This window comes from Oncorhynchus keta, chromosome 34, assembly GCF_023373465.1.
Source record: "Oncorhynchus keta strain PuntledgeMale-10-30-2019 chromosome 34, Oket_V2, whole genome shotgun sequence".
In the NCBI taxonomy this organism is placed as follows: domain Eukaryota; kingdom Metazoa; phylum Chordata; class Actinopteri; order Salmoniformes; family Salmonidae; genus Oncorhynchus; species Oncorhynchus keta.
Window position 1 is genome coordinate 81,325,388 of NC_068454.1, and position 24,083 is coordinate 81,349,470.

At 45.1% G+C, this 24,083-nt stretch overlaps 1 protein-coding gene across 4 annotated transcripts in view; it reads left to right on the forward strand.

The window, feature by feature from the left end:
- The first annotated feature begins 260 nt into the window (after positions 1-260).
- LOC118367685 (ATP-dependent translocase ABCB1-like) overlaps positions 261-24,083 on the forward strand; it is a 35,301-nt gene continuing 11,478 nt past the window's right edge. Inside the window, exons 1-25 of one of the 4 annotated variants that reach the window (XM_052495545.1) lie at positions 261-413; positions 899-968; positions 1,164-1,251; positions 3,124-3,280; positions 3,916-3,964; positions 9,563-9,754; positions 10,199-10,370; positions 10,464-10,588; positions 10,983-11,154; positions 11,312-11,425; positions 15,230-15,340; positions 15,430-15,555; positions 15,704-15,907; positions 16,037-16,207; positions 16,321-16,482; positions 16,641-16,817; positions 17,136-17,282; positions 17,446-17,550; positions 17,730-17,807; positions 18,589-18,672; positions 18,742-18,945; positions 19,064-19,164; positions 19,323-19,463; positions 23,277-23,432; positions 23,608-23,806. In XM_052495545.1, the coding sequence (XP_052351505.1) occupies positions 907-968; positions 1,164-1,251; positions 3,124-3,280; positions 3,916-3,964; positions 9,563-9,754; positions 10,199-10,370; positions 10,464-10,588; positions 10,983-11,154; positions 11,312-11,425; positions 15,230-15,340; positions 15,430-15,555; positions 15,704-15,907; positions 16,037-16,207; positions 16,321-16,482; positions 16,641-16,817; positions 17,136-17,282; positions 17,446-17,550; positions 17,730-17,807; positions 18,589-18,672; positions 18,742-18,945; positions 19,064-19,164; positions 19,323-19,463; positions 23,277-23,432; positions 23,608-23,806 (3,297 nt within the window). In that variant the 5' untranslated portion in view covers positions 261-413; positions 899-906. The remainder of the gene's footprint in view (positions 414-898; positions 969-1,163; positions 1,252-3,123; positions 3,281-3,915; positions 3,965-9,562; positions 9,755-10,198; positions 10,371-10,463; positions 10,589-10,982; positions 11,155-11,311; positions 11,426-15,229; positions 15,341-15,429; positions 15,556-15,703; positions 15,908-16,036; positions 16,208-16,320; positions 16,483-16,640; positions 16,818-17,135; positions 17,283-17,445; positions 17,551-17,729; positions 17,808-18,588; positions 18,673-18,741; positions 18,946-19,063; positions 19,165-19,322; positions 19,464-23,276; positions 23,433-23,607; positions 23,807-24,083) is intronic. The other 3 variants (XM_052495547.1, XM_052495548.1, XM_052495546.1) reach the window with 3 other exon arrangements.

Below are 24,083 nucleotides of genomic sequence, written 5' to 3' on the forward strand. Positions count from 1 at the left end.
CACTGTTGGTTCACGATGTTGTGAGAGAAAGATAATATCACTTTTGTAGAGTAGCGGTGGTTGTCTCTCAAATAGCGGCAACATGAGATGGCCATGTTCCGTATCTGTAATGTAATAACAAAGACACACACACAGCCATAACCCTATAGGTCATTGTCGCATCCCTTAAAGCAGCTCCTGACGTCGAAGTCAAGGACAGACATAAGTTTGATGGACATCAGAAGGTGTGATTTGAGCAGGGGCGGCACGCGGCAGTAAATGATGTCACCCCGGTGTAACTATGATATAAGAGAAGCGCTGCTGCCTCGCTTGTTTCTCTATTGTGAGAGCGAAACAGAGGCAGATAAAGAGAGGACAGCACCGGAGCTGGGGGGTAAAGCACCGATAGTGGACCAACTGGCGGGGAAGAAGCGGTGAGTTTATCTAACAACCATTATGTATTTGTTATGTGCTCGACCGGATCTTCCGTTACACTTTGTCATGTCAAATGCTTTTTCTGATTGCCTACAAGACAAGTCTAGACTATAGCCTATATATACTACACAACTATTTCAAAAGTAGGCTTAATAAATATGAAGTAGACTTCTGAGGCATATTGAGGGTGTTAATTCACTACTGAGTCCAGACCATAGATATATAATCTCATTCTAGTCCTGTGGTCAAGATGTCATGAACCGGAGTCAGTATCATGCAACCAGTTCGTTGTCGTTTAAACAATGAATTCGCACGCCCATGATGAGCTCAGCCTGTGGGTTAGCCCCTTAAATGCTTTATTGCAGGTGTCAAAGTTTGTCTTTCCCCAGACTCTTGAGGACGCTTAAATATCTTACCGTTACACGTCTTTGCGATCTCACCTGTACGGTTTTACCTGTCTGTATTGTTTCCTACATGTCATAAGACCCAGACATGGGCAAGAAGGACGAGATAGCTGTGGCCAAAGTCAAGCTTGAGCAAAACGGAGACATTGGGTAAATATTTAGGTGCTATGCTGAGAATGTTGTCTTTGGGTGTTTGTATTTTGTCAACAATCGATTTGTGTTATTATTCCTTCATTGGAATTGCGGTCTAGTTCCTGAGTTAACTCAATAACTTAATAACTTTATCAGCCGCTTTTAAAGTTTAAAGATTATTATATAAAACTGATTTATAAAATGATGTTGTAGATATTCTGTCTCTTCTAGAGAGGATAAAGATGAAGAGAAAAAGGGGGAGAAAGAGCCAAAGATGCCGATGATTGGCGCCATAGCTCTGGTGAGTAGCCGAGATAAACTGTCACATACTTCTCCAGCTTTACACACTGTATACTATTTATTATCAGGCCCTGGGGTATTATTGGTGTGCGCGCGCGCATGCGTGTGTGTGTGTATGGGTGGGTGGTTGTGCGAAGGTGTGTGCATGTGACTGTATGCCTGCATGTGGACGTGTGCGTGCAACGTGCTTGCATGCGTGTAAAGTTGGAACCCAGATCAGACATGAATGTGGAAATAGGGGGGGTTGGGGAGTGGTCTGTTTCATCTGGTCCCCTGCTGGGCCTGTAGAATAGCTGAAGTTTGAATTTCCTCTGTTTCCCTGCTGGGCCAGTAGAATAGCTGAAGGTTGAATTTCCTCTGTTTCCCTGCTGGGCCAGTAGAATAGCTGAAGGTTGAATTTCCTCTGTTTCCCTGCTGGGCCTGTAGAATAGCTGAAGTTTGAATTTCCTCTGTTTCCCTGCTGGGCCAGTAGAATAGCTGAAGGTTGAATTTCCTCTGTTTCCCTGCTGGGCCAGTAGAATAGCTGAAGGTTGAATTTCTCTCTGCTTAAAATAGCTGAAGGTTGAATTTCCTCCTGCTGGGCCAGTAGAATAGCTGAAGGTTGAATTTCCTCTGTTTCCCTGCTGGGCCAGTAGAATAGCTGAAGGTTGAATTTGGGCCTCTGTTACATTTCTCTGTTTCCCTGCTGGGCCAGTAGAATAGCTGAAGGTTGAATTTCCTCTGTTTCCCTGCTGGGCCAGTAGAATAGCTGAAGGTTGAATTTCCTCTGTGTCCCTGCTGGAATTTCCTCTGTTTCCCTGCTGGGCCAGTAGCCAGTAGAATAGCTGAAGGTTGAATTTCCTCTGTTTCCCTGCTGGGCCTGTAGAATAGCAGAAGGTTGAATTTCCTCTGTTTCCCTGCTGGGCCTGTAGAATAGCTGAAGGTTGAATTTCCTCTGTTTCCCTGCTGGGCCAGTAGAATAGCTGAAGGTTGAATTTCCTCTGTTTCCCTGCTGGGCCAGTAGAATAGCTGAAGGTTGAATTTCCTCTGTTTCCCTGCTGGGCCAGTAAAATAGCTGAAGGTTGAATTTCCTCTGTTTCCCTGCTGGGCCAGTAGAATAGCTGAAGGTTACATTTCCAGTAGAATAGCTGAAGGTTGTTTCCCTGCTGGGCCAGTAGAATAGCTGAAGGTTGAATTTCCTCTGTTTCCCTGCTGGGCCAGTAGAATAGCTGAAGGTTGAATTTCCTCTGTTTCCCTGCTGGGCCAGTAGAATAGCTGAAGGTTGAATTTCCTCTGTTTCCCTGCTGGGCCAGTAGAATAGCTGAAGGTTGAATTTCCTCTGTTTCCCTGCTGGGCCAGTAGAATAGCTGAAGGTTGAATTTCCTCTGTTTCCCTGCTGGGCCAGTAGAATAGCTGAAGGTTTAATTTCCTCTGTTTCCCTGCTGGGCCAGTAGAATAGCTGAAGGTTGAATTTCCTCTGTTTCCCTGCTGGGCCAGTAGAATAGCTGAAGGTTGAATTTTCCTCGGTTTCCCTGCTGGGCCAGTAGAATAGCTGAAGGTTGAATTTCCTCTGTTCCCCTGCTGGGCCAGTAGAATAGCTGGTTAAGCTTCATCTGGTTAGGGTCCTCTACCACTGGAGAAACATACTGGAGTTCTACATACAAAATGACTCAGAGTATTCATTACCTTCATATGTTCTCTTTCTCTCTCTGCTCATCTGTCCATCTCTGTCCCTTTTCCTCTCCACTTATCCTTCCCCCCTTTAATTCATTCTCCCCTTCCCTCTCCCCTGCCCCTTCTCACTCCCTTTCTCTCTATCCTTCCCAATCTCTCACTTCCCTCATATCCCCATCCTGCCCCTCACTCTCGCTCCTCTTCCCCCATGCCCCTATAGTTCAGGTTTGCTGATGGTTGGGACAGGTTGATGATTGTGCTGGGGACCATCATGGCTATGGTTAATGGAACGGTCCTCCCTCTCATGTGTATCGTCTTTGGGGACATGACTGACAGCTTCATAGGAGACTCCATACAGACACAGAATAACTTCACCAGTGAGTCAGTCCCTACACACACACCCACACACACACACACCCACACACACACAAGCATGCACGCAACCAGACACACACACACACACACACACACACACACACACACACACACACACACACACACACACACACACACACACACACACACACACACACACACACACACACACACACACACACACACACACACACACACACACACACACACACACTCTTAAAGGACAACGCCACCACTTTTCAACCTCATTTTCATCTCCAACGCAATACCAGTGCCTACATGTGAAAACAATGCATTTCTACATCTTTTTTTTTAAATATAAAGTTAAGTAGTTATACCTGATGACATCATAAAAAGCTAAAACAGTTTTAAAAAACATGAAAATATGAGATTTGAGGTGATGCGGGGAGCAAGAAAATACCCTCTGGCTACAAACTCAATTGCAGATTTTGAAAATCACTGTTTTTTGTCACAGATTACACTTTTTTAGGACTTTTCTTCTTGTCTTTTTAACCACAGATCATAGAAACAGGCTGTTTTCACATATAGACACTGGTTTGGTGATAATGAACATGAGGTTGAAAAGTGGTGGAATTGCCCTTTAACTGTCTAACTGTCACATCTTTTCCTGCTCTAGACATCACGTTCCCTGTTTCCAACACCACTCTGGGAGAGGAGATGACGGGGTGAGGCTAAGACTCAATGATATTTCAGTTTACCAAGAAGGGAGTAGTTCCTGATCTTTGACCGGATCTATTTCAGAGGCTTCGTATCCGTGAGTCCGCAAATTCTCACAGTATCTCACGGGAACTTGGACTTAATCTATTTTCATAACCTAGACAGGGTGAACTGCATAGTTAAAGGGCAATTCCACCACTTTTCAACCTCCTATTCATTATCTCCAGCACCATACCAGTGTCTACATGCGGAAAGTATTCAGACCCCATGACTTTTTAACATCTTGTTATGTTACAGGCTTATTCTAAAATTGATTAAATAGTTTTTCCCCCCCTCATCAGTCTACACACTATACCCCATAATGACAAAGAAAAAACTGGTTTTTAGAAATGTTAATTTATATTAAAATTAAACTGAAATATCACATTCACATAAGTATTCAGACCATTTACTCAGTACTTTGTTGAAGCACCTTTGAAAATGATTACAGCTTCAAGTCTTCTTGGGTATGATGTTACAAGCTTGAGGAGTTTCTCCCATTCTTCTCTGCAGATCCTCTAAAGCTCTGTCAGAATGGATGGGGAGCATTGCTGCACAACTATTTTCAGGTCTCTCCAGAGACGTTTGATCGGGTTCAAGTCCGGGCTCTGGCTAGGCCACTCAAGGACATTCAGAGACTTGTCCCAAAGCCACTCCTGCGTTGTCTAGGCTGTGTGCTTAAAGTCATTGTCCTATTGGAAGGGGAATCTTCGCCCCCGTCTGAGGTCCTGAGCACTCTGGAGCAGGTTTTCATCAAGGATCTCTCTGTAATTTGCTCCGTCATCTTTGCCTCGATCCTGACTAGTCTCCCAGTCCCTGCTGCTGAAAAACATCCCCACAGCATGATGCTGCCTCCACCATGCTTCACCGTAGGGATGGTGCCAGGTTTCCTCCAGACGTGACGCTTGGCATTCAGGCCAAATAGTTCAATCTTGGTTACATCAAATCACATTTAATTTGTCACATACGCTGAATATGTACATGTAGGTAGAGTTATTAAAGTGACTATGCATAGATAATAACAGAGAGTAGCAGCAGCATAGAGTGAGGGGAGGGGGTAATGCAAATAGTCTGGGTAGCCATCTGATTAGCTGTTCAGGAGTCTTATGGCTTGGTGGTAGCAGCTGTTTAGAAGCCTTTTGGAGCTAGACTTGGTGCTCCAGTACCGCTTGCCGTGCAGTAGCAGAGAGAACAGTCTATGACTAGGGTGGCTGGAGTCTTTGACAATTTTTAGGGCCTTCCTCTGACACTGCCTGGTATAGACTGGGACTTACGAAAGCTATCTTTTTCAAACAGAAATTTGCATCCTGTAGCACTAATTCCAAAAAGTTTTGGGACACTGTAAAGTCCATGGAGAATAAGAGCACCTCCTCCCAGCTGCCCACTTCACTGAGGCTAGAAAACTCTGTCACCACCGATAAATCTACAATAATCAATCATTTCAAGAAGCATTTTTCCATGGCTGGCTATGCTTTCCACTTGGCTTCCCCTACCCAGGCCAACAGCTCGGCACCCCCTGCAGAAACTTGCCCAAGCCCCCCCTTGCTTCTCCTTCACCCAAATCCAGAGCGCCGATGTTCTGAAAGTGCTGCAAAATCTGGATCCCTACAAATTAGCTGGGCTAGACAATCTGGACCCTCTCTTTCTAAAATTATCCACAGAAATTGTTGCAACTACTATTACTAGCCTGTTCAACCTCTCTTTTGTATCGTCTGAGATCCCCAAAGATTGGAAAGCTGCCACTGTCATCCCCCTCTTCAAAGGGGGGGACATTCTAGACCCAAACTGTTATAGACCTATATCCATCCTGCACTGTCTTTCTAAAATCTTCGAAAGCCAAGTTAACAAACAGATCACCGACCATTTTGAATCCCACCGTACCTTCTCCACTATGCAATCTGGTTTCCGAGCTGGTCATGGGTGCACCTCAGCCACGCCCAAGGTCCTAAACGATATCATAACTGCCATTAATAAAAGACAGCCGTCTTTCGACCTGGCCAAGACTTTCGACTCTGTCAATCATCGCATTCTTTATCGGCAGACTTGCTTTCTCAAATGACTGCCTCACCTGGTTCACCAACTACTTCTCAGATAGAGTTCAGTGTGTCAAATCGGAGGGCCTGTTGTCCGGACCTCTGACAGTCTCTATGGTGGTGCCACAGGGTTCAATTCTCGGGCTGACTCTTTTCTCTGTATACATCAATGATGTCGCTCTTGCTGCTGGTGATTTTCTGATCCACCTCTACGCAGACGACACCATTCTGTATACATCTGGCCCTTCTTTGGAAACTGTGTTAACAAACCTCCAAACAAGCTTAAATGCCATAAAACACCCCTTCTGAGGCCTCCAACTGCTTTTAAATGCTAGTAAAACTAAATGCATGCTCTTCAACCGATTGCTGCCCACACCCACCCGCCCGACTAGCATCACTGCTCTGGACGGTTCTGACTTAGAATATGTGGACAACTACAAATAGCTAGGTGTCTGGTTAGACTGTAAACTCCCCTTCCAGACTCATATTAAGCATCTCCAATCCAAAATTAAATCTAGAATCTGCTTCATATTTCACAAACAAAACCTCCTTCACTCATGTTGCCAAACATACCCTCTTAAAACTGACTATCCCACCGATCCTTGACTTCGGCGATGTCATTTATAAAATAGCTTCCAACACTCTACTCAGCAAACTGGATGTAGTCTATCACAGAAAAATCAGTTTTGTCACCAAAGCCCCAAATACTACCCACCACTGCGACCTGTATGCTGTCGTTGGCTGGCCCTCGCTACATATTCGTCGCCAAACCCACTGGCTCCAGGTCATCTATAAGTCTATGCTAGGTAAAGCCCTGCCTTATCTCAGCTCGCTGGTCACCATAGCAACACCCACCCGTAGCACGCGCTCTAGCAGGTATATTTCACTGGTCACCCCCAAAGCCAACACTTCCTTTGGCCACCTTTCCTTCCAGTTCTCTGCTGCCAATGACTGGAACGAATTGCAAAAATCACTGAAGCTGGAGACTTATATCTCCCTCTCTAACTTTAAGCATCAGCTGTCAGAGCAGCTTACCGATCGATCACTGTACCTGTACATAGCCAATCTGTAAATAGCACACCCAACTATCACACCCACTATCATCCCCATATTGTTATTTATCTTCTTGCTCTTTTGCACCCCAGTGTCTCTACTTGCACATCATCATCTGCAAATGTATCACTCGTGTTATTGCTGAATTGTAATTATTTCGCCTCTATGGCCTATTTATTCCCTTACCTCCCTAATCTTCTACATTTGCACACACTGTACATACATTTTTCTATGTGTTATTGACTGTATGTTTGTTTATGTGTAACTCTGTGTTGTTTTTGTTGCACTGCTTTGCTTTATCTTGGTCAGGTCGCAGTTGTAAATGAAAACTTGTTCTCAACTGGCCTACCTGGTTAAATAAAGGTGAAATAAAATAGGTCCTGGATGGCAGGAAGCTTGGCCCCGGTGATGTACAGGGTCGTACGCACTGCCCTCTACAGGGCCTTGCGGTCGGAGGCCGAGCAGTTGCCATGCAAGGCCGTGATGCAGACCAGAGAATCTTGTTTCTCATGGTCTGAGAGTCTTTAGGTGCCTTTTGGCAAACTGCAAGTGGGCTGTCATGTGCCTTTTACTGAGGAGTGGCTTCCGTCTGGCCACTCTACCATAAAGGCCTGATTGGTGGAGTGCTGCAGAGATAGTTGTCCTTCTGGAAGGTTCTTCCATCTCCACAGAGGAATTCTAGAGCTCTGTCAGAGTGACCACCTCCCTGAACAAGGCCTTTCTCCCCCGATTGCTCAGTTTGGCCAGGTGGCCAGCTCTAGGAAGAGTCTTGGTGGTTCCAAACTTCTTCCATTTAAGAATGATCTTGGCCACCATCTTCTTGGGGACCTTCAATGCTGTAGAAATGTTTTGGTACCCTTCCCCAGAGCTATGCCTCAACAAAATCCTGTCTCGGAGCTCTACGGACAATTCCTTCGACCTCATGGCTTGGTTTTTCCTCTGACATGCACTGTCAACTGTGGGACCTTATATAGACCGGTGTGTGCCTTTCCATATCATGTCCAGTCAATTGAATTTACCACAAGTGGACTCTAATCAAGTTGTAGAAACATCTCAAGGATGATCAATGGAAACAGGATGCACCTGGGTTTAATTTTGAGTCCCATAGCAAAGGATCTGAATACTTATGTAAATAAGGTATTTATGTTTTTGTTTTTTTATACATTTGCAATAATTTAAAAAAAAACTGTTTTAGCTTAGTCATTATGGGGTATTGTGTGTAGATTTTAGAATAAGGCTGTAAAGTAACAAAATGTGGAAAAAGTCAAGGGGTCTGAATACTTTCCGAATGCACTGTATGTGAACACAGTGTTTTTATGTCCTGTGGTTAAAAAGATAAGATGAAAGATATAAAAATGTCATGTCATTCAAAGTAAACACAATGAGATGAAGCGGTGACGCGGGGAGCAGGACAGTTGCACTCCACCCTGGCTTTTTACTTAACCACGAACATGGAGCAGGACAGTTGCACTCCACCCTGGCTTTTTACTTAACCACGAACATGGAGCAGGACAGTTGCACTCCACCCTGGCTTTTTACTTAACCACGAACATGGAGCAGGACAGTTGCACTCCACCCTGGCTTTTTACTTAACCACGAACATGGAGCAGGACAGTTGCACTCCACCCTGGCTTTTTACTTAACCACGAACATGGAGCAGGACAGTTGCACTCCACCCTGGCTTTTTACTTAACCACGAACATGGAGCAGGACAGTTGCACTCCACTCTGGCTTGAAACTCGTTGCAGGTTTTGAAAATCACTGTTTTTACTTTTAACTATATTAATTGTAAGGATCGACGCCTGGGACGAGAAACAGGTACAGGGAGTGAACATTTAACTAACCACGAACATGGAACAGAACAGGACAGCGTCTGGACAGGAACACACAACAACATTAATGCAGACACAGGAAACACACGGGGAAGCAGACAGTTATTGATAGGACAACCAACAAAGGGAATGAGCGCTGCTGCGCATAATGAGCGCTGCTGCGCATAATGAGCGCTGCTGCGCATAATGAGCGCTGCTGCGCATAATGAGCGCCAGACAGGGAGAGCGGGAGCAGGCGTGACATTAATGATGTCATAGGGTAGGATTGTGTGGGACCTTTTATTTTGAACCACAGAACGTTGAAACACACCGATTTGACATATTTCAGATATGTGAACAGATACAGAACCTCAGAATTTAAAGATCCGGCCCCAGATAAGGAGCTACTTCCCTATAAAATACATTGTCAAATGGTATATTCAAGGGATCACCTTTACCTCTCTGCCTTTGTGCCTCAGTATCCTTGCTATTTACTCCATAATGGATGGCATTTTGTATAGATTCACCTGTGTAATGTAAACACACATACAGTCATGTTTACAAAGTCATTATTCCATAACATGTACCCCTGTGCCCCAATTATCTACAAACCATCATTAAGGTTTTGATCTGGATGTGTGTGTTGATCAGCCGTATGTCTGTATTCCAGCCATGCTATCTACTACTCTATAATGGGTGCGGTGGTGTTGGTAGCAGCCTACATGCAGGTGGCCTTCTGGACCCTGGCGGCAGGCAGGCAGGTCAAACGCCTCAGGAAGCTCTTCTTCCACTGCATCATGCAGCAGGAGATTGGCTGGTTCGACGTCAACGAGACGGGAGAACTCAACACCCGCCTAACAGAGTGAGGAGTTACCTATAGGAATGGATTGGCGTTTATAGGGGAAGGTGTTTTACATTGATACCATCTGGATGTAGCTTCAGGGTTTAAACAGCCCTGTTCAATCAAATATGGGGAGTGTGTGTATCTATGTGTGTGAGTGTATGCATGTGTGTGTTTATGTGAGTGTGTGTGTGTGTGTGTGTGTGTACGTGTGTTTGCGTGTATTTGTGTGTGTATGTGAGTGTGTGAGTGTGAGTGTGTGTGTGTTTGCGTGTATATGTGAGTGTGTGTGTGTGTGTGTGTGTGTGTTTGCGTGTGTGTGTGAGTGTGTGTGTGTGTGTGTGTGTGTGTGTGTGTGTGTGTGTGTGTGTGTGTGTGTGTGTGTGTGTGTGTGTGTGTGTGTGTGTGTGTGTGTGTGTGTGTGTGTGTGTGTGTGTTTTATTCGGTATTTCCTCCCCTCCACAGTGACATCTATAAGATCAACGAGGGGATAGGTGACAAGGTGGGCATGTTGATCCAGTCCTTCACCACCTTCATTGCTTCCTTCATCATCGGCTTCAGCAAAGGATGGAAGCTCACCCTTGTCATCCTGGCTGTCAGCCCTGTGCTGGGCTTCTCTGCTTTTATATTCAGCAAGGTGGGCCTCACACACACACATCCTCGTGCATGTGTGAAAGTGCACATACACACACACCTCTCTTGACTGTCTTTCTCCGTTGTGTGTCTCTAGGTACTGACGTCCTTCACATCCCTGGAGCAGAGTGCTTATGCTAAAGCTGGAGCCGTGGCTGAGGAGGTGATCTCTTCTGTCAGGACCGTCTTCGCTTTCGGTGGACAACAGAAGGAGATAACCAGGTGTGTGTGTGAGAAAGAGAGCGGGGTAGAATGGAGACATTTAGCTAACGTTAAAGGAGCGGTAACTAAGGCAACAGACGGGTCACCAGGATAATGTTCCTAAAGGACTTGTTGCTGCTGTGAAGACCATTAGCCTGAGCAGTCAGTAGTTGTTATTGTTCTATAAGTGGATAGACCAGTCCACACCACTCTGTATAAAACCATCAGTGAGGAGGACAATTAGATTAGTGTGGTGTGTTTGTATATGTGTACCATCTCTCTCTCTCTCTCTCTCTCTCTCTCTCTCTCTCTCTCTCTCTCTCTCTCTCTCTCTCTCTCTCTCATTCCCTCTGTTTTTTTCTCCCTCTTTCAATTCATGTGCGTTTCTGCGTGTGTGTGTTGTTTTGTACCACAGGTACGAGAAAAACCTGGAGGATGCTAAGAACATGGGTATCCGTAAAGCCATCTCTGCTAACATCGCCATGGGCTTCACCTTCCTGATGATCTATCTGTCCTACGCTCTGTCCTTCTGGTACGGCAGCACACTCATCCTATCTGGAGAATACACCATTGGAACTGTCCTCACCGTGAGTACACACACACACACACACACACACACACACACACACACACACACACACACACACACACACACACACACACACACACACACACACACACACACACACACACACACACACACACACACACACACACACACTGATGTTTATTTGTGTCCTGTAGGTGTTCTTCACAGTGTTGATCGGGGCGTTTGCCATGGGACAGACTTCTCCTAATGTCCAGGCCTTCGCCAGTGCCCGGGGAGCGGCACACAAAGTCTACAACATCATCGACAATGTGAGACACACACCCTCTCCTCACACACACACACACACACACACCCTCTCCTCACACACACACACACACACACCCTCTCCTCACACACACACACACACACACCCTCTCCTCACACACACACACACACACCCTCTCCTCACACACACACACACTCTGGGCTGATCAGGGTTAACACAAAAAGCATCACTGTGGTTATAGCAGAACGGACTGTTCTTAGTTCACTGTGTGTTTGTGAATGGTTCCCGATTGTTAATGTTTCACGATGACTTGAGTTTACAACGCACAGTCAGACAGACAGAGCTGCTCTTACCATGCTTACATACAGTACATACACACTGAGGAACGTGGTTGAATATGAATACCCTGACCATCAAAATGTTGTTGCAAAACTAACTTTTTACTATCAAGAGAAATCAAAGTTACATTCTTTTAACTCCCCCCAATCACACACACACACAGACACACTCACACACACAAACAAATACACACACACACACACCAAAGACAAAAACAAGGGGAAACTGTGGAAGGGTGAGGTACCCAGGGGAACTTACATATTGTAAGATCTGAAAGAGCGAGAGAGAGAGACACACACTCTCTGGTACAGACACACAAACATACACATACACACAAACACACACTAACACACACACTGTAACAGACAGGCACACACACGTACTGTTCATGCTCTGTAACACGAAAACTTGTGTAAATAAACAGGGCTAAACTAACATGTAGATAAACCTGCACTCTGGCTAATACTCTTCCTCCTATTGTCCCTCTGAGAGGGGAGAGAGAAGTGGGGGACTCATCGAGAGAGAGGAGAGAGAAGTGGGGGACTCATCGAGAGAGAGGAGAGAGAAGTGGGGGACTCATCGAGAGAGAGGAGAGAAGTGGGGGACTCTTTGAGAGAGAGGAGAGAAGTGGGGGACTCATCGAGAGAGGGGAGAGAGAGGTGGGGGACTCACAGAGAGAGGGGAGAGGGAGGTGGGGGACTCACAGAGAGAGGGGAGAGGGAGGTGGGGGACTCACAGAGAGAGGGGAGAGAGAGGCAGGGGACTCATAGAGGTGGGGGACTCATAGACAAAGGGGAGAGAGAAGTGGGGGACTCATCGAGGGAGGGGAGAGAGAGGCGGGGGACTCATAGAGAGAGGCGGGCAACTCATAGAGGGAGGGGAGAGAGAGGTGGGGGACTCATAGAGGGAGGGGAGAGAGAGGCAGGGGACTCTTAGAGGGAGGGGAGAGAGAGGCGGGGGACTCATAGAGAGAGGGGAGAGAGAGACGGGGGACTCAGAGAGAGAGGCGGGCAACTCATAGAGGGAGGGGAGAGAGAGGTGGGGGACTCATAGAGGGAGGGGAGAGAGAGGCAGGGGACTCTTAGAGGGAGGGGAGAGAGAGGCGGGGGACTCATAGAGGGAGGGAGGTCTGATGGAAAGAAGGAGGGTGGTGGGAGGGGCGTAGAGAGCTGGAGGTACAGTCCCCAATCACCAATCACCACACTCCCACCAGAATCAATCCTTTCTGATTCGGCCCACCATTTTAGCTGCGGGCTGCTCTGAATGGGGCCTTGAATTCAAGCTGGAATTACTGTCTACTTATATAATGTCTATGGTGTGAATGGGGAAACTGTTGGGACTCTGTAGAGCGCTTAACACACAGTAGAATAACACATCTTTCCCCGCTGAGCAGTCAGGAATACAGGGAGTCTTCAGAAGGGGATGTTTATGCTGCTGTATAAACCAGGATACTCTTCTCACGCACCATATTGGTTGAAAACTAGTTACCGGCAGTATAATAGGCCTGTAGTATTTTATGGGATAATTTATGTTGTTTTCAGATGTTCTGAAAGAGCTGCAAAACCTGGACCCGTACAAATCAGCTGGGCTTGACAATCTGGACCCTCTATTTCTGAAACTATCCGCCGCCATTGTCGCAACCCTTATTACCAACCTCTCTTTCATATCATCTGAGATCCCCAAGGATTGGAAAGCTGCCGCGGTCAACCCCCTCTTAAAAGGGGGAGACACCTTGGATCCAAACTGTTACAGACCTCTAGCCATCCTGCCCTGCCTCTCTAAGGTCTTCGAAAGCCAAGTTAACAAACAGATCACCGACCATCTCGAATCCCACCATACCTTCTCCGCTGTGCAATCCGGTTTCCGAGCCGGTCACGGGTGCACGCTCAAGGTACTAAATGATATCATAACCGCCATCGATAAAAGACAGTACTGTGCAGCCGTCTTCATCGACCTGGCCAAGGCTTTGGACTCTGTCAATCACCATATTCTTATCGGCAGACTCAGTAGCCTCGGTTTTTCTAATGACTGCCTTGCCTGGTTCTCCAACTACTTTGCAGACAGAGTTCAGTGTGTTAAATCGGAGGGCATGTTGTCCGGTCCTCTGGCAGTCCCTATGGGGGTGCCACAGGGTTCAATTCTCGGGCCGACTCTTTTCTCTGTATATATCAATGATGTTTCTCTTGCTGCGGGCGATTCCCTGATCCACCTCCACGCAGACGACACCATTCTGTATACTTCTGGCCCGTCCTTGGACACTGTGCTATCTAACCTCCAAACGAGCTTCAATGCCATACAACACTCCTTCTGTGGCCTCCAACTGCTCTTAAACGCTAGTAAAACCAAATGCATGCTTTTCAACCGTTCGCTGCCTGCACCCGCCCGCCCGACTAGCATCACCACCCTAGATGGTTCCGACCTAGAATATGTGGACATCTATAAGTACCTAGGTGTCTGGCTAGACTGCAAACTCTCCTTCCAGACTCATATCAAACATCTCCAATCTAAAATGAAATCTAGAGTCGGCTTTCTATTTCGCAACAAAGCCTCCTTCACTCACGCCGCCAAACTTACCCTAGTAAAACTGACTATCCTACCGATCCTCGACTTCGGTGATGTCATCTACAAAATAGCTTCCAATACTCTACTCAGCAAACTGGATGCAGTTTATCACAGTGCCATCCGTTTTGTTACTAAAGCACCTTATACCACCCACCACTGCGACCTGTATGCTCTAGTCGGCTGGCCCTCGCTACATATTCGTCGCCAGACCCACTGGCTCCAGGTAATCTACAAGTCCATGCTAGGTAAAGCTCCGCCTTATCTCAGTTCACTGGTCACGATAGCAACACCCACCCGTAGCACGCACTCCATCAGGTGTATCTCACTGATCATCCCTAAAGCTTCCCGTTCTCTGCTGCCTGTGACTGGAACGAATTGCAAAAATCGCTGAAGTTGGAGACTTTTATCTCCCTCACCAACTTTAAACATCTGCTACCTGAGCAGCTAACCGATCGCTGCAGCTGTAAATAGCCCACCCAATTTACCCACCTCTTCCCCATACTGTTTTTATTTATTTACTTTGCTGTTCTTTTGCACACCAGTATCTCTACCTGCACATCATCATCTGATCATTTATCACTCCAGTGTTAATCTGCTAAATTGTAATTATTCACTCCTATGGCCTATTTATTGCCTACCTCCTCATGCCTTTTGCACACAATGTACATAGACTCTTTTTTTTCCTACTGTGTTATTGACTTGTTTATTGTTTACTCCATGTGTAACTCTGTGTTGTTGTCTGTTCACACTGCTATGCTTTATCTTGGCCAGGTTGCATTTGTAAATGAGAACGTGTTCTCAACTAGCCTACCTGGTTAAATAAAGGTGAAATAAAAAATAAAATAAAAATGTGTCCAGTAATAGTATTAGTTGGTGACCTGCTTGAATGTTCACACCTACATGTTTATGTTGTTAGTCTCACTGCTGTTGTTGTTTGTCTGTTCAGAAACCCCACATCAACAGCTACTCAGACCACGGCCACAAGCCTGATGTCATCAAAGGAAACATAGAGTTTAACAACATCCATTTCACCTACCCCTCACGACCCAACGTCAAAGTATGTGCTGCCTTCTTTACGTGTGTGTTGATGTCCAGTAGATGTTTGTAGATGTTAAACGGTGTGTTTCTGTGTGTGTCTCTTTGTAGGTGTTGAATGGAATGTCTCTGAGCGTGCGTAGTGGCCAGACCATAGCTCTGGTAGGCAGTAGTGGCTGTGGGAAAAGCACCACCGTTCAGCTGCTGCAGCGGTTCTATGATCCACAAGATGGATCAGTGAGTATCATGGAACACACACACACACACACACACACACACACACACACACACACACACACACACACACACACACACACACACACACACACACACACACACACACACACAGTATCTGTTCTGTAACTATGCCCTCTGTGTTCTGTAGGTGTGTGTAGATGGTCATGACGTGCGCTCCCTGAACGTGCGCTTCCTGAGAGAGATGATTGGCGTTGTCAGTCAGGAGCCCATCCTGTTTGCTACCACCATCGCTGAGAACATCCGCTACGGACGACCTGACGTCACACATCAGGAGATAGAACAGGCTGCTAGGGAGGCCAACGCCTACGACTTCATCATGACACTACCTGATGTATGTTACTGTGTATGTTTATGTCTGTCTCTGTCTGTCTGTGTGTGTGTGTGTCTGTGTAGTAGTAGTGGTAGTACTATAGATAATGATTGATTACAGTATATTGATAGTATTGTTTCTGTTGAGCAGAAGTTTGAGACTCTAGTTGGAGACAGAGGAACCCAGATGAGTGGAGGACAGAAACAGAGGATCGCTATCGCACGCGCTCTCGTACGCAACCCTAAGATCCTCTTGTTGGATGAGGCTACCTCAGCCCTCGACGCCGAGAGTGAGACCATCGTACAGGCTGCTTTGGACAAGGTAGAGGACACACACACACAGACACCCTTTGCACCAGTTTATCAATATCTACTAAACATTGCTATACCCCCCTCCCTTTCACTCCTCCTCCCTCCCTCCATCCCCCCCCCCAGGTGAGACAGGGTCGTACTACCATCGTGGTGGCCCATCGTCTGTCTACTATCCGTAATGCTGATGTCATCGCAGGCTTCCAGAAGGGAGAGATCGTAGAGCTGGGAACACACAGCCAACTGATGGAAAAAGAAGGAGTCTACCACACACTGGTCACCATGCAGGTAACACACACACACACCCTCCTCACACCCTCTTCACACATCTTGCATCTACGTCACCATTTAGGTAACAGCGTTATCAAAACAGTGTCACACACACGCCACATAACAAACAAATACACACATTTGACTCTATATTCTATTCGGTTGTTATCTTCCAGACGTTTAAGAGTCCTGAGGAGGGCAAGGAGGCTGTGGAGGAGCAGGTTCTGGAGGAGAAGAGTCCGTCAGTGACGCCGTTCTCAGAGACCACCCTCATCAGGAGGAAATCTACCAAGGGATCGTCCTTCATCGGCTCAGAGAAAGGAGACCAGGACAAGACAGAGGTGGAAGAAGAGGTAAGGCTATGGAGCTAGAGATACTAACTGGAAGGGATATTCTCATTTTAATCCAGGATCAGTGGTGGACACACTGTGGGACATAATTGGTGTACCATTTGGAATGTTTCTGATGATCTCTCTCTCTCTCTCCTTCTTTTCTCTCTCTTTCCTCTCTCTCCTTCCTTTCTCTATTTTCTCTCTCTGTCTTCTCTCTTTCCTTCCTTTCTCTCGTTCTTCTTGCTCTCTGTCTTCACTCTCTCCTTCCTTTCTTTCTCTATCTCTCTTTCTCGCTCCTTCCTCTCTCTCTGTCTTCTCTATCTCTCTCTCTCATCCCAGGATGAGGAGATTCCTCCTGTGTCGTTTCTGAAGGTGTTGAAGCTGAACCTTCCTGAGTGGCCCTATATGGTGGTTGGTGTGATCTGTGCCACTATCAACGGGGGCATGCAGCCTTTCTTCGCTGTCATCTTCTCTAAAATCATCGCTGTATGTTAAATATCAGTTAATACCAGATATCATCATTCTATGTTTACTCATTTATTTCAGTTTATTCATATTCTCCCAAGTCATTACTGTAAGTTGAATTAGTCATATTCCATCAAATATCATCATCTCAGATGATCATGTTTGTGTTGTTGTCATGTTTCAGGTGTTTGCAGAGCAAGACCAGGAACTAGTTAGACAACGCTCCTCGTTCTACTCTATCGTGTTCGCCCTCATTGGAGTCGTCTCCTTCATAACCATGTTCCTGCAGGTACGCACACACCTCACCTAATGAAAAATAACATGACGAATGAGCGACAGGATGTGGGAGGGGCTTAGGTTTGTATCTATCCTACAGCAGGTCAGTGGTCCCTAATGTATTTCTATTGATCGACAGCATCTTGAAGTTTTACTTACTATGACTGTGATACGTGGTTGTCTTCTCTCCAGGGATTCTGTTTTGGGAAGGCCGGGGAGATTCTGACCATGAAGCTGAGACTGATGGCCTTTAAAGCCATGATGAGACAGGCAAGACAGTTTATTTAGGCTTATAGGGTGTTTAATAAATGTGTTTATTTAGGCTTATAGGGTGTTTAATAAATGTGTTTATTTAGGCTTATATAGTGTTTAATAAATGTGTTTATTTAGGCTTATAGAGTGTTTAATAAATGTGTTTATTTAGGCTTATAGGGTGTTTAATAAATGTGTTTATTTAGGCTTATAGGGTGTTTAATAAAGGTGAGACAGTTTATTTAGGCTTATAGGGTGTTTAATAAATGTGTTTATTTAGGCTTATAGGGTGTTTAATAAATGTGTTTATTTAGGCTTATAGAGTGTTTAATAAATGTGTTTATTTAGGCTTATAGGGTGTTTAATAAAGGTGAGACAGTTTATTTAGGCTTATAGGGTGTTTAATAAATGTGTTTATTTAGGCTTATAGGGTGTTTAATAAATGTGTTTATTTAGGCTTATAGGGTGTTTAATAAATGTGTTTATTTAGGCTTATAGGGTGTTTAATAAAGGTGAGACAGTTTATTTAGGCTTATAGGGTGTTTAATAAATGTGTTTATTTAGGCTTATAGGGTGTTTAATAAATGTGTTTATATAGGCTTATATGGTGTTTAATAAATGTGTTTATTTAGGCTTATAGTGTTTAATAAATGTGTTTATATAGGCTTATATAGTGTTTAATAAAGGTAAGACTGTGTATTTAGTCTTATATAGGTTATAGGGCTTATGGAGTGTTTATAAAGGCTCAAATAGGTTATAGAGACAATTTAAACATGCAACTCTCTTCGTTCCCCTGTAGGAGTTGGGCTGGTATGACAGTCACAAGAACAGTGTTGGAGCTCTCACCACTAGACTGGCTACAGACGCAGCACAAGTACAGGGGGTAAGTAGTAAGTACACACATGAACACAACACACACACACACACTAACCCTCTCTCCCTCCCTCTCCAGGCTACAGGAGTGCGCTTGGCCACTCTGGCCCAGAACGTGGCTAACCTGGGCACCAGTCTGATCATCTCGTTTGTGTACGGCTGGCAGCTGACTCTTCTCATCCTGTGTGTGGTACCTGTCATGGCTGTAGCTGGAGGCATACAGATGAAGATGCTCTCTGGTCACGCTGTCAAAGACAAGAAAGAGCTAGAACAGGCTGGCAAGGTACACAACCACGCACACACACAGTCTGATTCACTCTCTTCATAGCTCCCAAAATTTGCAACAGTGAATATCTATACGTTCTTCTCTTGAGTCTAACCAGTGTGTGTGTGTGTGTCAGATTGCCACAGAGGCCATAGAGAACATCCGTACGGTGGCATCTCTCACCAGAGAGCAGAAGTTTGAGTCTCTGTACCAGGAGAACCTCATAGTGCCTTACAAGTACGTGTGCTACAAAGTTTAGAAAATTCATTATAAAAAGTCCTAGTCATTGCTGTGTTTTTAATGTGTCAACCGTGTCAGTCTTGTAAATGTACTATATTACTTTTGTTTATGTAATCACCCCTCTCTTTAATCTCTCTCTCTCTCTTCCTCTGTAGGAACTCTCAGAAGAAGGCCCATGTGTATGGCATCACATTCTCCTTCTCTCAGGCCATGATCTACTTTGCCTATGCAGGCTGCTTCCGCTTCGGAGCCTGGCTCATAGAGGAAGGCATCATGACCTTTGAAAATGTCTTCCTGTGAGTACAGCAGCTACCTTTGATTGGGTTAATTCAGTCATGTGTCCATGTTCACAACTGTCCTTATAGCCTTTTCCTGTGTGACTATAAGGCCATGTTGGAACGACTCAATTGCTTCCCTAATATGGGTTCTTGGTGGACACAGGAACAGTAGTATGCCGATTTGTGTATACATTGTACAATACAGCTCAGGTACAGTAGTGGAGGATGTGTGTACATTGTACAGCTCAGGTATAGTAGAACACACCCCGGACCAGCTCATCTAGGCCTGACAGGAAGGTCCAGTATTACAGTGGTCAAAGGTGGTTGTGGTTAATCATTACCTAACTGGGAAGTGTGTTGGAGGTCAACGCTGATCTAGGGACTCATCACCGTAGCAACAATGGCCATATAGCCATGACATGTCTAACATGTGACCCATAGAAATGGATGTTATAGAGTAGATATCACGACTAAAAGCTTAGATAACATTTTATTTGAAAAGGTGTACGTCAGTCATAACACTGTCATAACAGCAACATAACGTCTGTCATAAACAGATGTTACTATTGTCATTAAAGCTGCAATATGCAACTTTTTGGGTGACCCAACCAAATTTACATGGAAATGTTGAGTTCTAGATCTGTCATTCTCATTGAAAGCAAGTCTAAGAAGCGGTAGATATGTTCTATTTTCTCTATTTCTATGCATTCATTTTTTAAGTTTAGTTTTTGTTTCATTTACTTAAGTTTTTTTCTTTTTACACTAGCTTCTAACAGCTGAAAATACCATATTTTGGGTTATTGAAAATATATTTCACAGAGGTTTAGATCGTACAATGATTCTCTTCTACTTGTTTTGTCACGTAAACTAAAATTAGGCAAACTTTTAGAATTTTAGCAACCAGGAAATGGCAGAGCGATTTCCTACATATTGCACCTTTAAGTGTCATGCGGTTGTTTTATTTCACTTTCAATGTGAAGTTCAAATAACTCTGGCATGACTTCAAGATAATTTAAGTTTAACCTAAATGAGACTTTAGCGAGCTTGATACAATAGAATCCGAGCTTGATACACTGTTTTAGCATTTGTGACGCAAAACCAATGCAAATTTTTGTCATGCTTCATGTCCAAATCATAGCATCTTAAATGGATTGTGTAACTCGATGCAGTTATTTATCGCTTTTCATTACAGTGTTATCTCAAAACTCTACATGGGCAAATCATTTGAATCAAGGCAGGAAATAGCTAAAGTAGGCTAGGTGCTGAAATACTTTTCAGATTAGGACTATGAGGAAGATAGTCTGTAGAAATGTATTTTAAAGGCTCCAATTGATGTAGCGGCTCTCAGATGGTCAGGGATTACAGAGTCCCGCATAGTACAGAGACGTGCCCTGGGGACTTGAAGTAGTGATTTGGACATTGATTTGAACATGAAGCTCGTAAATATAATATCGGTAACACTGACTTGCATTTGATTTGTGCCACGAATGCTAAAATGTTACCATTTGGAAACAGTGGCTGGGTAAACAAAACCAAAGCAGCTCATAGACTGCTTACAGGGTAAGGAAACCAATATGTCATTTTGAACTTTGGGTGAACTATCCCTTTAAGATGCATGTTAGACAGAGAGAAACCTGCTCTCTCTGTCTCTCTCTCCAGGGTGATCACTGCAGTGTGAACTATCCCTTTAAGATACATTATATATACAAAAGTATGTGGACACCCCTTAAAATTTGTGGATTTAGCTATTTTAGCCACACCCGTTGCTGACAAGTGTATAAAATCGACCACATGGCCATGCAATCTCAATAGAAAAACATTGGCTGTAGAATGGTCTTACTGAAAAGCTCAGTGACTTTCAACATGGCACCGTCACAGGAGGCCATCTTTCCAACAAGTCAGTTCGTCAAATTTCTGCCCTGCTTGAGCTGCCCCAGTCAACTGTAAGTGCTGTTATTGTAAAGTGGAAACGTTTAGGAGCAACAACGGCTCTGCCGCGAAGTGGTAGGCCACACAAGCTCACAGAACGGAACCGCCGAGTGGAACTGCAAAATCGTTTGTCCTCGGTTGCAACACTCACTACCGAGTTCCAAACTGCCTCTGGAAGCAATGTTAGCACAATAACTGTTCGTCGGGAGCTTCATGAAATGGGTTTCCATGGCCGAGCAGCACACAAGCCTAAGATCACCATGCACAATGCCAAGCGTCGGCTGGAGTGGTGTAAAGCTCGCCACCATTGAGCAGTGGAAAATTGTTCTCTGGAGTGATGAATCACGCTTCACCATCTGGCAGTCCGGGTTTGGCAGATGCCAGGAGAATGCTACCTGCCCCAATGCATAGTGCCAACTGTAAGGTTTGGTGGAGGAGGAATAATGGCCTGGAGCTGTTTTTCATGGTTCGGGCTAGGCCCCTTAGTTCCAGTGAAGGGAAATCTTAACGCTACAGCATACAATGACATTCTAGATGATTCTGTTCTTCCAACTTTGTGGCAACAGTTTGGTGAAGCCTATTTCCTGTTTCAGCATGACAATGCCCCCGTGCACAAATCGAGGTCCATACAGAAATGGTTGGTCGAGAACAGTGGGGGAGAACTTGACTGGCCTGCACAGAGCCCTGACCTCAACCCCATCGAACACCTTTGGGATGAATTAGAACGCCATTGGGTCACGTGATGGTTACAAGCCCCAAAAAACTTATTTGGCACTATATAGAACCATTTGTTTTTAGTGTATAACCTGTTCTCTGTCTCGCTCTCTCTCCAGGGTGATCTCTGCAGCATGAACTATCCCTTTAAGATACATGTTAGATCATAACCTGTTCTCTGTCTCTCCAGGGTGATCTCTGCAGCATGAACTATCCCTTTAAGATACATGTTAGATCGTAACCTGTTCTCTGTCTCTCCAGGGTGATCTCTGCAGCATGAACTATCCCTTTAAGATACATGTTAGATCGTAACCTGTTCTCTGTCTCTCCAGGGTGATCTCTGCAGTATGAACTATCCCTTTAAGATGCATGTTAGATCGTAACCTGTTCTCTGTCTCTCCAGGGTGATCTCTGCAGTATGAACTATCCCTTTAAGATACATGTTAGATCGTAACCTGTTCTCTGTCTCTCCAGGGTGATCTCTGCAGCATGAACTATCCCTTTAAGATACATGTTAGATCGTAACCTGTTCTCTGTCTCTCCAGGGTGATCTCTGCAGTATGAACTATCCCTTTAAGATACATGTTAGATCGTAACCTGTTCTCTGTCTCTCCAGGGTGATCTCTGCAGCATGAACTATCCCTTTAAGATACATGTTAGATCGTAACCTGTTCTCTGTCTCTCCAGGGTGATCTCTGCAGCATGAACTATCCCTTTAAGATACATGTTAGATCGTAACCTGTTCTCTGTCTCTCCAGGGTGATCTCTGCAGTATGAACTATCCCTTTAAGATACATGTTAGATCGTAACCTGTTCTCTGTCTCTCCAGGGTGATCTCTGCAGTATGAACTATCCCTTTAAGATACATGTTAGATCGTAACCTGTTCTCTCTCCAGGGTGATCTCTGCAGTATGAACTATCCCTTTAAGATACATGTTAGATCGTAACCTGTTCTCTGTCTCTCCAGGGTGATCTCTGCAGCATGAACTATCCCTTTAAGATACATGTTAGATCGTAACCTGTTCTCTGTCTCTCCAGGGTGATCTCTGCAGTATGAACTATCCCTTTAAGATACATGTTAGATCGTAACCTGTTCTCTGTCTCTCCAGGGTGATCTCTGCAGCATGAACTATCCCTTTAAGATACATGTTAGATCGTAACCTGTTCTCTATCTCTCTCTCTCTCCAGGGTGATCTCTGCAGTGCTGTACGGAGCCATGGCAGTAGGAGAGGCCAACTCCTTCACGCCTAACTATGCCAAAGCCAAGATATCAGCATCCCACCTTATGTTCCTTATCAACAGAGAACCTGCCATAGACAACTGCTCACAGGAGGGAGAAACACCACACACACACACACACACACACACACACACACACACACACACACACACACACACACACACACACACACACACACACATCACATCCAGTGGTTATCACAGTGGAGAGTTGTGGAGTGATTGTATAGTACATGCCATGAGATTATTTCATGAAAGGATGTTCTTCTGCCTCCCTCCAGGACCACTTTGATGGTAACGTGCGTTTCCAGGGGGTGAGGTTCAACTACCCGTCCCGTCCAGACCTTGCTGTCCTGCAGGGACTGGAGCTGAAGGTGCAGAAGGGCCAGACTCTAGCCCTGGTGGGCAGCAGTGGCTGTGGGAAGAGTACGACCATACAATTACTGGAGAGGTTCTACGACCCACTACAGGGCACAGTGGTGAGTACACACACACACACGTTATGTTCTTCTATCCTCGTGGGGACCTAAAATTAATTTCCATTCAAAACCCTATTTTCCCTAACTCCTAACCCTTACCATAACCCGAACCTAACTCCTAACACTAATTGTAACCCTAAACCTAACCCCTAAACTTAAAATAGCCTTTGTCCTGATGGGGATGTGGGAAATGTCCCATGAGGGAGAATTTTTGTTTTACTATCCTTATGGGGACTTTTGGGGATTTTAGGTCCCCACAAGGATAAAAGAACCAACC